The 15,837-nt window shown below is 47.8% G+C and overlaps 1 protein-coding gene across 6 annotated transcripts in view; it reads right to left on the minus strand.

Moving 5' to 3' along the window:
* Positions 1 to 15,837, minus strand: part of NEDD4 (NEDD4 E3 ubiquitin protein ligase) — a 470,501-nt gene that overhangs the window by 108,999 nt on the left and 345,665 nt on the right. For all 6 annotated transcript variants that reach the window (XM_063926139.1, XM_063926140.1, XM_063926138.1 and 3 more), the window contains 4 exons: positions 13,779 to 13,934; positions 5,188 to 5,253; positions 4,694 to 4,813; positions 3,440 to 3,634 (listed from right to left, as the gene is read on the minus strand). In XM_063926139.1, the coding sequence (XP_063782209.1) occupies positions 3,440 to 3,634; positions 4,694 to 4,813; positions 5,188 to 5,253; positions 13,779 to 13,934 (537 nt within the window). The remainder of the gene's footprint in view (positions 1 to 3,439; positions 3,635 to 4,693; positions 4,814 to 5,187; positions 5,254 to 13,778; positions 13,935 to 15,837) is intronic.

A 15,837-nucleotide genomic window follows, 5' to 3' on the forward strand; every position in this document is an offset into this window, starting at 1 on the left:
TCCAACTTGTGATGTCACCGAAGTAGGCGGACCGTGCCTTCCTACAGTTCTTCAGTTTTGTTTTTTTCATTTCAAAACATGCAGAATTGTCTTTTTTTCAGTGAAACTGGGCTTTTCTTTCACCACCATACATTTATTAGATTTACTTGTTTTTATACTGAACCATGGATATACCAGCATGGTTGGGCTGCCAAGGCAAATTATATATATATATACCAGATGTAGATATTCGGCACTCCCAATGTAGTAAAATGTACAGCTTGCCTGGTGCCCTCCTGAGCTTCAAAAAGCAAACATATCACAAACGATAGGCGGCACTCTAGGACTTTTCAAAAATCAAGAACATACGTGACCCTGTTCTGACAGCTTAACGTTTCGTTTTCGGTCATTTTCAATCCGCCACACTTTGCTGGCGGAATCTAATAAAAAAATGTAAAAACATGTTTTTTTTGGTGTTTTTTTGGGTGGGTAATAGCATATCTATTTATATTAGAAGGGATTAGGTACTTGGTTTGTCTTTTTTGGAGGCACAAGTATTATTTATACATTTTTTAAAAGATTATTATTATTTTTTTTAAATGGAATGGGAAAAACCTGAAAAAAATTGCGTGGGGTCCCCCCTCCAAAGCATAACCAGCCTCGGGCTCTTCGAGCCGGTCCTGGTTCTAAAAATCCGGGGGGAAAACGGACAGGGGATCCCCCGTATTTTTAAAACCAGCACCGGGCTCTGCGCCTGGTGCTGGTGCAAAAAATACGGGGGACAAAAAGAGTAGGGGTCCCCCGTATTTTTTACACCAGCATTGGGCTCCACTAGCTGGACAGATAATGCCACAGCTGGGGGTCACTTTTATACAGTGCCCTGCGGCCGTGGCATTAAATATCCAACTAGTCACCCCTGGCCGGGGTACCCTGGGGGAGTGGGGACCCCTTCAATCAAGGGGTCCCCCTCCCCAGCCACCCAAGGGCCAGGGGTGAAGCCCGAGGCTGTCCCCCCCATCCAAAGGCTGCGGATGGGGGGCTGATAGCCTTGAGAAAATTAAAAGAATATTGTTTTTTTCAGTAGTACTACAAGTCCCAGCAAGCCTCCCCGCAAGCTGGTACTTGGAGAACCACAAGTACCAGCATGCGGGAGAAAAACGGGCCCGCTGGTACCTGTAGTTCTAATGGAAAAAAAATACCCAAATAAAAACAGGAGACACACACCGTGACAGTAAAACTTTATTTAACACATGTCGACACACACATACTTACCTATGTTGACACGAAGCAGTCGGTCCTCTTCTCCAAGTAGAATCCACGGGTACCTGAAAATAAAAGATAATTATACTCACCTGATCCAGGGTCCAGATTATAATCCACGTACTTGGCAAAACAACAAACCGAACACCCGGACCAAACGGACTGAAAGGGGTCCCATGTTTACACATGGGAACCCTTTCCACGAATGCAGAGACACCCCGGTCACAGCTGTCACAGAAGTGTCTCTTCAGCCAATCAGGAAGCGCCACTCCGTGGCACTCACCTGATTGTCTCCGTGCGCGTCTGAAGTGACAGAAGGCTTGCGGAGGGGGGCCGCGGTGCGGGAGCCGGTGCGGGCAGAGGGAGGCGGGGTGGGTGAATTACCGGTGCGGGAGCCGGTGCGGGCTGGAGCTGGCCCTGGTGGTGGTGAGGGGGAAGGGGTGCCGCGATCTTGGGGGGCAGTGACTGCAGGAGGGGAGCAGAGGTCCCGCGATCGCTGGTGATATGCGGGGAGTGCCGCGATCGTGGATGATATGCGGGGGGTGCCGAGATCGCGGGTGATATGCGGGGGGTGCCGCGATCGTGGGTGATATGCGGGGGTGCCGCGATCGTGGGTGATATGCGGGGGGTGCCGCGATCGCGGGTGGGGTGCGGGGGGTGCCGCGATTGCGGGTAAATTGCGGGGGGTGCCGCGGAGGGGTGCCGCGATTGTGGGTAAACTGCGGGGGGTGCCATGATTGCGGGTAAGTTGCGGGGGGTGCCGCGATTGCGGGTAAGCTGCGGGGGGTGCCGTGATCACGGGTGGGGTGCGGGGGGTGCCGCGATCGCGGGTGGGGTGCAGGTGTGCCGCAACCGCAGGTGGGGTGCCAGTGATCGGGGGTGGCGTGCGTGGGTGCAGCAATCATGGGTGAGGTGCGGGGGATGCCGCGATCGTGGGTGGGGTGCGGGGGGTGCCGCGATTGCGGGTAAGTTGTGGGGAGTGCCGCGATTGCGGGTAAGCTGCGGGGGGTGCCGTGATCACGGGTGGGGTGCGGGGGGTGCCGGGATCGCAGGTGGGGTGCGGGGGTGCCGCAACCGCAGGTGGGGTGCCAGTGATCGGGGGTGGCGTGCGTGGGTGCAGCAATCATGGGTGGGGTGCGGAGGGTGCCGCGATCGTGGGGTATCGCGGGAGGGGTGCCACTGCTGGGTGTCCTGTGACAGCGGCAGCAGTGATGTGCTACCGTAGCTGCCCCTGCACCTCCTCCCGCTCCGCCGCTCCACAGGGTCCGCTGTGACCGGGGCAGCCTGGCAGCAGTGATGAACTGCCGCAGGCTGCCCCTGGTCCTCCTCCCGCTCCGCCGCCGCTCCACGGGGACCCGCTGTGACAGGGGCAGTCCGGCAGCAGTAATGAACTGCCGCAGCTGCCCCTGCACCTCCTCCCTCTCCGCCGCCGCTCCACGGGGACCCGCTGTGACAGGGGCAGCCCGGCAGCAGTGATGAACTGCCGCAGCTGCCCCTGCACCTCCTCCCGCTCTGCCGCCGCTCCACGGGGACCCGCTGTGACAGGGGCAGCCCGGCAGCAGTGATGACTGCCGCAGCTGCCCCTGCACCTCCTCCCGCTCCGCCGCCGCTCCATGGGGACCCGCTGTGACAGGGGCAGCCCGGCAGCAGTGATGAACTGCCGCAGCTGCCCCTGCACCTCCTCCCGCTCTGCCGCCGCTCCACGGGGTCAAGCTGTGACAGGGGCAGCCCGGCAGCAGTGATGACCTGCCGCAGCTGCCCCTGAACCTCCTGGCTCGTGCTGCCCAGTAGGCAGTGATCGGGAAGAAGTAGGCGGACACTGCTGGTCAGTGTCCGCCTGCTTATCGTTCAGTTGGGGGGAAAGTTTCCCCTACACCTGAACGATTAGTTGGGAAAATCAAACAGGTTTGATTTTCCCAACTAGTTGGACAGACCGTTTCTGGCCGTTTTTCAGCGTGTGGGAGCAAACGGCTGATAATCGTCTGCTCCCACACACTGCCAGATTATCGTTCCAACCAGCCAACTAGTTGGCTGGTTGGAACGATATCTTCCTGATGTATGGCCAGCATAAGATATAAAGTTACAATGAAATCATTTAATGAAAATAAATCTACAGAATATCCATGTTATTTTACTTAACAGATTAGTTATCGTGTAGATACTGAGCTTTGATTGAATACAGAAAAGAGACGCAAAATACCCATGTAGTAGTTTTAGTGATGTGATTGATGAAGAAAGGCCGTCCGCTCGGTGCGTGCCTCATTTCCCAGCCCTTTTGAAAAAGTCCCAGATCCTGGTCCACTGATGGCTTACTGGATTCAATTGTTGGCATCTGTAGTTGATGACTGCTGTGGCCATTTTGGTTGGGGGACAGCTGTGACATATCCACAGGTATCTGCAGCAAAGAATGAATATTAAGGACATAAACTCAGAGGCCTGTACACCCGTCACTATAAACAAAGACAGTACAAACATAACAGATAATAGTAGGGGTGGTCATGAAACTTGCTCTGCAAGACTTGCGTGTCTGGGTTATTATTTCAATAAACAATATAATAGTGCTAGCTTGTCACCAATATTTCTCATCTTAAATGGACTTTGAAACTTTTGTCATTTATGTCTTGGCTGGTAGACATTAATTTATTATTACAACTAGTAGAGGTAAATCGGAACGAAAACCCACATCATGAAAACGTGCACTGGAAACAAAGACAATACATTTATATACATACCAATAATCCCAGTAACAGAAATACCACCATAAAGTGTATTTACAAAACAATAGAAGTACTTCACACTGTTTGAGGAAGTCAACCATTCATGCTATGTATACAGAAGACGTTTATTTATGGCAATACAAAAAGCATTTGTATATAGCACTCAAAGATCTATAGTCCTTTGGTGGTGTCCTGGTTCTGATCCTCCCCACTGACTGTAGTTACTCTAGGCTTCTGTCAGAGGCACAGCAATCAAGGATCTACACATCACTGTCTTCTGAAGAGTGTCCTAAGCTCAAACAGTTCGTACTCATCTTACTGCATTGCATGCCAGGCTGTGACTATTCGCAGCCCGGCATGCCATGCAGCAAGCTGTGTTGCAGCATGCTGTATCGCAGCAAAGATGAGCATGGCTACATCTGTAAACATGAAAAAGTATATGGAATAATGGAATGCTTGCTTCTAGAGACAGGGGCAGACTAAGTAAAATGCACAAAGTTTCATTCAAAAATATTCCGCCAACTCCCATTCATTATACAAGGATAGAGATTTCTGCAGCTGTAAAGTGTAAATCTGATTTGTGATACAGATATTTAATAGAATATAACGCTTGCCATGTTTTAACTTTCATTTTGCAATATATAAACATACATACACACATACAGTATATATGCGTCTTAAAATTAGCACCTCTACAGAGAAATGCAACACATCAGTAAACAGTACTGTTACAGTACCTGAAATTCAGGCTTCTCCCATGTAGTGGTTCTTCTGTTGTGATCTATGTAATATGACCTCCCTTTTTCATCTTGTTTCTCTTCCCAACCAGGCGGTAACCCAGAAGATGTGGGTATTAACTGTACAAAGAAGAATCATGTTTACAAAGCAAAGTAAGCTAACTACTGTAAATGTTGAATTATCAGTGGAACAGAAAACTCAAGCGGTTCAAACCATTGATCCTTTATAAGAGTGCACAAGGCAAACTGCTATAGAGATGACAGAGCCATAGGTGGGTGAGCAGAGTTTTGGAAAGCTAATTTACAGAGTTTACAAATACTGTATAAACAACTTAATGAAAGATGGAAAAATATGTTTTCATCAGCGCTAAGACTGTGTGTTTTCATTTATTTGCAGTACTGTGATGCAAACATACCAATAAACAGGTGTAAAGTGATGAAACAAGAGGACACAGCCAGCTTATCATGCATTAGAGGTAAAAACAAAATCTTACAACTGGTAACGTAGGCAGTTCTTCGTGTGTATAGGATTGCAAGCTCTCTCTTCTGTTGGAATGGACCTTCATAAAATATATTTAAGAAAAGAAGGGATAAATATGGTAAGCTGTCAAACTTTGGAAGAGAGGTGAGCCTTATTGCAGTCGTAGACCATGCAAAGTAAGTAATATTTCCTTAAAGAAATCTTATGTTTTCTATCAGTCAGCCTGAGAGCTGCTAATTGCTTGTGTGTGCACACGGAGGATCACCAACACCTACATAGTAGTAATCTCACTATGTCAAAGCAGAGGTCTAAAACAACCACCTTCTTACTGATGATATGCTCATATTCAGTCCTACTGACGTGACTTCCAATACTACCTCAGCCACAATTAGGTTCCTACTGAAACAGAGAAGGCACCTTCCCAAATTTACAGATAAAGAAAGCTTCAGTCACCATGGCCTGGACAGTCTGTGGTTCTCCAGGGCAACAAGCCCCAGCATGCTTTGCCAGATAGCTGACAGGGTATGCTGGTACCTGTAGTTTCACAAATTCTGGAGAGCTATAGGTTATCCAGGCCTGCATTATGGCACAGGCACCTGCAGGAATTTACTACGCAAACAAAAACAAAACAAAAAGGTGAGTGGCCTAAGCTAGTATAAGAGATCTGATAATAGAAGAATGAAACTTTTCTTGTACACTTAGAAAGTGTAGGCTTGTCACACAAACATTTATTCTGTTTCTTTCCATTTTCAAAGGATGAATGGAGAAGAACTGGAAGCACACACTGAAATCACTGATCACTATGGAGAAATTCCCTGGTTCTATCACCCACCATTGGCAGACAGCCCTGTACACTGCACCAGTCTCTACAAAGAGACCAAAGGCCACTAGATGAGTTTCCATTTCTTCTCTCGTTACCTCTTAAAAAAGAGAAAGGACTAACAAAAACTAACACTTGTGCACATAATCTACTTCATAGTAATGAGAATTATTACATAGGAAGAGAATGAAAACTGCATAAAAACCACTGAAGTAACACAGATATACTTTGCATTCTATGATATCAGGTATAAAGATTTAAAGGGAAAATAATATTGCAAACAATTAAGGATGTAGCAAAAATCTTTTTTTTTTTTTTTTTTTTATGTACTGTCAAATCCCAAAATCATAATGGACTCAGACAAGTCCTCAAATGAATCTTTTTAAACATTTACGTAGTGTACTAAAAATATAGGATTTTAATACCTACCGGTAAATCCTTTTCTCTTAGTCCGTAGAGGATGCTGGGGATGCTTCAAGAACCATGGGGTATAGACGGGATCCGCAGGAGATATGGGCACTTTAAGACTTTAAATGGGTGTGAACTGGCTCCTCCCTCTATGCCCCTCCTCCAGACTCCAGTTATAGGAACTGTGCCCAGGAAGACGGACATTTCGAGGGAAAGGATTTATTGTTAAACTAAGGGTGAGATACACACCAGCTCACACCACAAACACGCCGTACAACATTAGCAAAAAAGTCCAGTCAAAGGCATGAACAAAACCAGTGACAGGCTGACCATAACTGAAACACAACCTTTGTGTAACACAAGCAATAACTAGAAAAGAAGTACTGCAGATAATGTCCGCACAGGAACGGGCGCCCAGCATCCTCTACGGACTAAGAGAAAAGAATTTACCGGTAGGTATTAAAATCCTATTTTCTCATACGTCCTAGAGGATGCTGGGGATGCTGCAAGAACCATGGGGTTTATACCAAAGCTCTAGAACGGGCGGGAGAGTGCGGATGACTCTGCAGCACCGATTGACCAAACAAGAGGTCCTCCTCAGCCAGGGTATCAAACTTGTAAAACTTCGCAAAGGTGTTTGATCCCGACCAAGTAGCAGCTCTGCAAAGCTGTAATGCCGAGACCCCTCGGGTAGCCGCCAAGGATGAGCCCACCTTTCTGGTAGAATGGGCCTTCACTGATTTCGGTAACGGCAATATTGCCGTAGAATGAGCCTGCCGAATCGTATTACAGATCCAGCGTGCAATAGTCTGCTTGGAAGCAGGAGCCCCAATCTTGTTGGGAGCCCACAGAACAAACAGAGCCTCTCTGTTTTCCTAATCTGAGCCGTTCTGGCGACATAGATTTTCAAAGCTCTGACCACATCGAGATACTTCGATTCCGCCAAGGCGTCAGTAGCCACTGGCACCACAATAGGCTGGTTTACGTGAAACGATAAAACCACTTTTGGCAGAAATTGCTGATGGGTTCTCAACTCCGCTCTATCTGCATGGAAGACTAAATAGGGGCTTTTGTGAGACAAAGCCGCCAATTCAGACGCCCGCCTTGCGGATGCCAAGGCCAACAGCATGACTACTTTCCAAGTAAGGAATTTCAACTCAACCTTACGCAAAGGTTCAAACCAATGAGATTGCAGGAACTGCAACACCACATTAAGATCCCATGGTGCCAAGGGGGGCAGAAAGGGAGGTTGGATGTGCAGCACGCCCTTCACGAAGGTCTGAACTTCTGGAAGGGAGGCCAATTCTTTCTGAAAGAAAATTGATAAGGCCGAAATTTGTACCTTAATGGAGCCTAACTTTAGGCCCGCATCCACACCTGCTTGCAAAAAATTGAGTAAACGCCCCAGCTGAAATTCTTCCGTAGGAGCCTTCTTGGATTCACACCAAGACACATATTTCCTCCAAATACGGTGGTAATGCTTCGCCGTTACTTCTTTTCTATCCTGAAGTAGTGTGGGAATGACTTCACTGGGAATACCCTTTCGGGCTAGGATTTGGCGTTCAACCGCCATGCCGTCAAACGCAGCCGTGGTAAGTCTTGATACACGCACGGTCCTTGCTGTAACAGGTCCTCTCGTAGAGGAAGAGGCCAGGGATCTTCTATGAGTAATTCCTGAAGATCTGGATACCAAGCCCTCCTTGGCCAGTCCGGAACAATAAGGATCGCCTGAACCTTTGTTCTTCTTATGATCTTTATCACCTTCGGAATGAGTGGAAGTGGATGGAACACATAGACCGACTGAAACACCCACGGTGTCACCAGGGCGTCCACCGCTATTGCCTGAGGGTCCCTCGACCTGGAACAATATCTCTGAAGTTTCTTGTTGAGGCGAGACGCCATCATGTCTATTTGAGGAAATCCCCAATGACTTGTTACTTCTGCAAAGACCTCTTGATGCGCTTGCATGTTCCTCCGCCCAGCGAAGAACTTTTGTGGCCTCCGCCATCGCCGCTCTGCTCTTTGTTCCGCCCTGGCGGTTTATGTACGCCACTGCTGTTACGTTGTCTGACTGAATCAAGACAGGCAGACCACGAAGATGTTCTGCTTGCCGAAGGCCGTTGTAAATGGCACTTAATTCCAGAATGTTTATGTGCAGACAAGCTTCCTGGCTTGACCACTTGCCCTGGAAATTTTCCCCCTGTGTGACTGCTCCCCAGCCTCGGAGACTTGCATCCGTGGTCACCAAGATCCAATCCTGGATCCCGAACCTGCGTCCCTCTAGGAGGTGAGAACTGTGCATCCACCACAGGAGAGAGATCCTGGTCCTGGAAGACAGGATTATTTTCCGGTGCATGTGGAGGTGAGACCCGGACCACTTGTCCAACAGGTCCCACTGAAACACCCTGGCATGGTAACTGCCAAACTGAATGGCCTCGTAGGCCGCCACCATCTTCCCCAGCAACCGAGTGCGTTGAAGAATCGACACTCTTGCCGGTTTCAGAATCTGTTTTACCATGTTCTGTATTTCCAGAGCCTTTTCCACTGGAAGAAAAACTCTGTAATTCTGTATCCAGAATCATACCCATGAACGACAGCCGTGTTGTCGGAACCAACTGTGATTTTGGCAAGTTTAGGAGCCAACCATGTTGTTGCAGAATTGTCAGGGAGAGCGTAATGTTGTTCAGTAATTGCTCCTTGGATCTCGCCTTTATCAGGAGATCTTCCAAGTACGGGATAATTGTGATTCCCTGCTTGCGAAAAAGAACCATCATTTCCGCCATAACCTTTGTGAAAATCCTCGGAGCCGTGGACAGACCAAACGGCAACGTCTGAAATTGGTAATGACAATCCTGAACAGCAAACCTCAGATAAGCCTGATGTGGAGGATATATGGGGACGTGCAAGTAGGCATCCTTTATGTTGACCGACACCATAAGATCCCCTCCTCCAGACTGGAGATCACTGCTCGGAGAGATTCCATCTTGAATTTGAATTTTTTTTAGATAGAAGTTGAGGGATTTTAGGTTCAGAATCGGTCTGACTGAGCCATCCGGCTTCGGGACCACGAACAGGCTCGAATACAAACCTTCCCCCTGTTGTGACGGGGGTACCGTGACAATGACTTGATTTTGACACAGATTTAGTATTGCAGCGCATACTACCTCCCTTTCGGGAAGAGAAGCTGGCAAGGCCGATTTGAAATATCGGTGAGGGGGCACGTCTTGAAACTCCAATTTGTACCCTTGAGCTACTATTTCTAATACCCAAGGATCCAGGGCCGAGCGAACCCAGACCTGACTGAAGAGTTGAAGACGTGCCCCCACCGGTGCGGACTCCCGCAGAGGAGCCCCAGCGTCATGCGGTGGATTTGGTAGAAGCCGGGGAGGACTTCTGCTCTTGGGAACTTGCCACAGCCTGTGACTTTTTTCCCCTTCCTCTTCCTCTCGTAGCAAGGAAGGAAGACCCTCGTCCTTTTTTGTATTTATTAGGCCGAAAGAACTGCATCTGATAGTGGGGCGTTATCTTTTGTTGTGCAGGAACATAAGGTAGGAACGATGACTTACCCGAGGTAGCCGTAGATACCAGGTCAGTGAGGCCGTCACCAAACAAGACACTGCCATTAAACAGCAGAGACTCCATAGTCTTCTTAGAGTCAGCATCAGCATTCCATTGATGAATCCACAATGCCCTCCTAGCCGAGACTGCCATGGCATTGGCCCTTGATCCCAAAAGGCCAATATCCCTCTCAGCTTTCTTTAGATAGGCTGCAGCGTCCCTGATATGACCCAGTGTCAAAAGCACGCTATCCCTGTCCAGGGAATCCATATCAGATGACAAGTTATCTGCCCACTTTTCAACGGCGCAACTCACCCATGCCGATGCCACGGCAGGCTTGAGCAGCGTACCTGTAGTGACATAAATGGATTTTAGTGTATTTTCCTGCTTACGATCCGCAGGATCCTTTAGGGCTGCCGTGTCTGGAGACGGGAGCGTCACCTTTTTGGACAGACGCGATAGAGCTCTGTCCACCGTGGGGGTTGACTCCCACATTTCCCTGTCCCCAGAGGGGAATGGATATGCCACTGGAATTCTCTTGGGAACCTGTAACTTCTTGTCAGGATTTTCTCAAGCTTTTTCAAAAGAGCGTTCAGTTCATGAGAGGGAGGAGACGTCACCTCAGGTTTCTTTCCTTTAAACCTGCAGACCCTAGTATCAGGAACAGCAGGGTTTTCCGTGATATGTAAAACGTCTTTTATCGCCACAATCATGTACTGAGTGCTCTTAGCCAGTTTAGGATTCAATCTTGCATCACTATAGTCGACACTGGAATTAGAGTCCGTGTCGGTATCTGTATCCGTTATTTGGGTAAATGAACACTCTTGTGACCCCAAAGGGGTCTGAACTTGTGACAATGCATCCTCCATGGACTTTCTCCATGTCTGGGTCTGAGACTCATATTTATTTAATCTCTTATTCAACTGAGCCACATTTGCATTCAAAACACTCAACGTATTTACCCAATCAGCCGTCGGCGGTGCCGACACGGTCACTCCCACGGTCTTTTCTGTCCCCCCTCCTGGGAAGAGCACTCAGCCTCAGACATGTCGACACACGCGTACCGACACCCACACTGGGCTATAGGGGACAGACCCACAGCAAAGCCTGTTAGAGAAACACAGAGGGAGTTTTGCCAGCTCACAACCCAGCGCCTATCCCGGTACTGAAACGATTAAAATAATGCCTCAGTCCTGTTAGCGCTTTTTTCTAATAAAACAGCACCAAAATACAGCGTCTCTGCAACTCTGTGAAGAGAAAATAGCGCTGATTAGAGCTGTGAGGGCTAAGCCACGCACCCTTAATGGCGCGCTTCAGCCCCGCTATTTCTTAAATCGTTATACTGGCGGGGGTCCGGTGTTAGTGCACAGGCACTGTCAGACACTTTTCCAGTCTATTATTGAGGTTTCATGCTGCCCAGGGTGCCCCCCCTGCGCTCTGCACCCTGTAGTGCCGCTGTGTGTGGGAGCATGGCGCGCAGCGCAGTACCTCAAAGACACTGAAGTCTTCTGCCGTCACTTCAGTCTTCTGATCTTCTTTTACTCACCCGGCTTCTGTCTTCTGGCTCTGCAAGGGGGGTGACAGCGCAGCTCCGGGAACGAGCATCTAGGTGTACCTAGCGATCAGACCCTCTGGAGCTAATGGTGTCCAGTAGCCTAAGAAGCAGAGCCTTGAAACTAACAGAAGTAGGTCTGCTTCTCTCCCCTCAGTCCCACGATGCAGGGAGCCTGTTGCCAGCAGGTCTCCCTGAAAATAATAAACCTAACAAAGTCTTTTTCTGAGAAACTCTGGAGAGCTCCTCAGTGTGCATCCAGTCTCACTGGGCACAGAATCTAACTGGAGTCTGGAGGAGGGGCAAAGAGGGAGGAGCCAGTTCACAACCATTTAAATTCTTAAAGTGCCCATGTCTCCTGCGGATCCCGTCTATACCCCATGGTTTTGAAGCATGCCCAGCATCCTCTAGGACGTATGAGAAATATACATACATCCAACCTTAAATTAACACAAGTGGTTTGTTGCGTACTGTTACACTAGTGTTGTAGTGTGACAGTATAAACTAAAAAATGTCTGGGGCTTGGAGGATAAGATACACACTAGCTAACCCTGTATCAATCACAAGGGGTGCAGCAGCAGAAGTGGCTCAGACATTGTATAATATTTCCATCATCCTGAACTGTCAGGACAGTAGTTGCAATTTGATTTGGTTATTAAGGGCAGAAGAGATGGGTGCAACTACTAAAGCAGGCATGGATTTAGATCTGTATTAACAAAGGCTGCAGCGGAATACAAATACATACAGAAATAGGTGGATTTGGCCAGGACACTGAATTGAATCCAGAATTTGAAACATCCATACTACAAATAAGGAATCAATACATTAACCTCTTTCCAAGTATTTGTTAAATCATATACTGTGTGTGTGTGTGTGTGTGTGTGTGTGTGTGTGTGTGTCTATATAGATAGACATACATACATACACACACAACTAATCTATATACATATATCTACAGATGTAGCCATGCTCATCTCACTGCGATGCAGCTTACTGTATGGCGTACCAGGCTGTGACTACTTGCAGCCTGCAATTGCTCCATTAATTCCATCTGCAAATAGTCGTAGCCCAACATGCCATGCAGCAAGCAGTGTTACAGCATGCTACATTGCAGAAAGGATGAGCAAGGCTACATCTGTCAACAGTATATCTATGTCTGTCTATCTGTGTGCATATATATATATATATATATATATATATATATATATATATATATATATATATATATAGTGTTCATGTTAGCCTGTATTACCAGGGTCCTGCGCCGTACTCAATTTAAAAACGGCAAAATGCACTCTGACCTTTTAGTGGCACCCTGCTAAAACAGCCTGCCCAGTGAAAGTCACACCTGCGGGCCGCATTGTTCCGCGGGTAGGAAAACTTGCTGGAACCATTCACAGTTAGTGGGAAGGCTTGGGGACAGCTCAGCCTGCCCCCAAGAGTGTCAATAATGAGCCTGTTACCCTTCCCTGGCCGGCCATGCCTTCTTTTCAGCCGTACGTGCATAGATCATCTGTCTGAACCTTGATGCCCTGCCCACATCCTAGTGGGTACAAAATATAGAAAGAGATGAGGAAACAGTACTGGAGCAGTTGAAATTGGCTGTTGGACCTCTGCTGCCGTTTTGTGCACTTTGTTCATGATGGAACTTTAATTGTCTCTGTGGTATGACATGTACATTCATAAAGTCAAAATGGTCATAATGTTGTCAGTCATCATGGGGATACTGATAAAATGTTGAAAATATAGAATATTGCCATATTGTCCCTGGAATCCAAGTGGTGACTTACATGCTCCTGACGGTTGCAGTGGAATCTTCTAGGTTCCCACGGTCACATGACTGTCACTTCTAGCGGAGACAACTGACGGAGCGGTGAAGTGTCGGAACTGGCCCTATCCCTACCCTTAGTGCCTGACCTCCCCTAATACCTAACCCTAATGTCGACATTATGTAAATTCAGCATTTCACATGTCAATATTCTAAGAATGTTGTCACGTTTCTTGTGGACATAATTGTTGACATTATGAATGTCGACCTATGTGGTTGTCTTGGATACACACAAATGACAATTTCTGCTAAGTTTCTGGTCATATGGAACAGCTATCAAAGCTCTCGCCAAAGGAAGACAATACGTAATATGTAGGCAGGTAAAACAGTTTTAAGATTACTGGAAATCGGTTAAGAACGCTGCCCTGATTAATCTGTTTTACTACAGTTTTATTTTATGTTCATTTGATGATGATAAAAATAATACAAATAACTTACAGTGCTTGAGCTCTCCCTGGCACTAACTACATTGCCAGAAATGTGGAGTCTTGCACTGAACTCAGTGACTTGTTCTTGGAGATCATTTCTAGATGCTGGTTGAATGCTATGATTGCTGGACACAGTAGCATCATCCTCTGTAATAATTTCCCAGCTCTGAAAAAAAAATTAAAAATGACACACAAATGTTTATAGAATTCTGAGTTATTAGAAATAGAATACTGGACTATTATACTGTAGTTCTAGTCCTCCAACTAGTTATCTGATTGGTGAGCAATGTTCCACTAAATTATTTATTTATTAACAGTTTCTCATATAGCACAGCAAATTCTGTTGCGCTTTACAATTGGAAATAACAATGCTATAACAAAACTGGGTAGTAACAAACAGTCATAGGGGTATATTCAATAAGAGTCGGATCCATTCCGACATGCAGTTGTCGGAATGGATCAGACAACCCCTATTAAATGGACGGACAAATCAGACTGTCTGATTTGGCCGTACACAGGGTACTGTGCTGATGCACTGACAGCAGCGGCCAAGGGTGCAGATGGCGCCGGCCGGATTAACGGTAGCGGGCGTGAGCGGGGCGGCGGCAGGGGGAGCTCAGATCGGTGGCCAGCGGGAGAAGCTGGCTGTGGGGGGACATGTCTGCGACGGAGGGGGGGAGGCGCTGCAGGGACAGAGGTGCCTCTCCCCGCCGCTGCAGACATGTCCCCCCGCAGCCAGCTCCTCCCGCCGGCCGCCGATCTCAGCTCCCCCAGCCGCCCGCAGGACCGCTCGTCTCCTCACCTCAATCCGACTTGTTTTCAAGTTGGATTGATTTTGTCGTAAAGGGGGCCAAAACCTGTTGGATTTGGCCTCATTTGCGACAGAAGCACGTGGATCGGCGGCTATTCCACCGATCTACGTGTTTTCCGGCAAGTCGGGAATTCCTTACTTGTCGGAAAAAATCAGCCCCTATTGAATAGGTCGGAACCCCTTCCAACCTATTTCTGTCGGAAGCTGCCGTCTTACCGACAAGACGGCAGCTTCCGACAGTTATTGAATACACCCCATAGAGGTAAATATTCATCTGTATATATGGCTACAAAACAAGTTTCAGATATTTCTCCTGTGACAGTGTTACTGGCTACTCCAAATAGAGCAAACTGATAATGAACTATATGGGAAGATGTATCAAATATTGGAGAGACATAAAAGTACCAACCAATCAGCTACTAACTGTAAAATTGCATTTGATGATGCTTGTTTCGTATTTACTCTCTCAACTGACAAAGTTGAGTCCAGAAAGATTAATCCCTTCAGCCAATCAGGAAGCGCTACTTCCGTGGCGCTCACCTGATTGGCTGTGCGCTGTCTGTGCTGTGACAGCGCATCGCACAGCTCCGTCCATTATATTCAATGGTGGGAACTTAGCGGCTAGCGGTGAGGTCACCCGCCGGTCAGCGGCTGACCGCGGGTAACCCCACCGCTGACGGCAAAGTTCCCACCATTGAAACTAATGGACCGAGCTGTGCGATGCGCTGTCACAGCACAGACAGCGCACAGCCAATCAGGTGAGCGCCACGGAAGTAGCGCTTCCTGATTGGCTGAAGGGACTTCAGTGACAGGAGTCACGTGGTGTCCCGGCATTCGGGGTAAGGGGTCTCATGTGTCAGCATGGGACCCCTTTCAGTCCGTGGTCCGTGTGTCCGTTTTCTTTTTTTGCCAAGTACGTGGATTTATCTCTGGACCCTGGCTGAGGTGAGTATATTGAACTTTTCTTTTCAGGTATCCGTGGATTCTACATGGAGAAGAGGACCGATGTCGGCGTGTGAACATAGGTAAGTATGTGTGTGTCGGCAGTGTGTAATAAAGTTTTACTGTCACGGTGTCTGTGTCCTGTTTTTATTTGGGTATTTTTTCCCCAGTAGTACTACAGGTACCAGCGGGCCCGTTTTTCTCCCGCATGCTGGTACTTGTGGTTCTCCAAGTACCAGCTTGCGGGGGAGGCTTGCTGGGACTTGTAGTACTACTGGAAAAAACAATATTCTTGTCATTTTACTCAAGGCTATCA

The sequence above is a fragment of the Pseudophryne corroboree genome, chromosome 6 (assembly GCF_028390025.1).
Source record: "Pseudophryne corroboree isolate aPseCor3 chromosome 6, aPseCor3.hap2, whole genome shotgun sequence".
NCBI classification, from domain to species: domain Eukaryota; kingdom Metazoa; phylum Chordata; class Amphibia; order Anura; family Myobatrachidae; genus Pseudophryne; species Pseudophryne corroboree.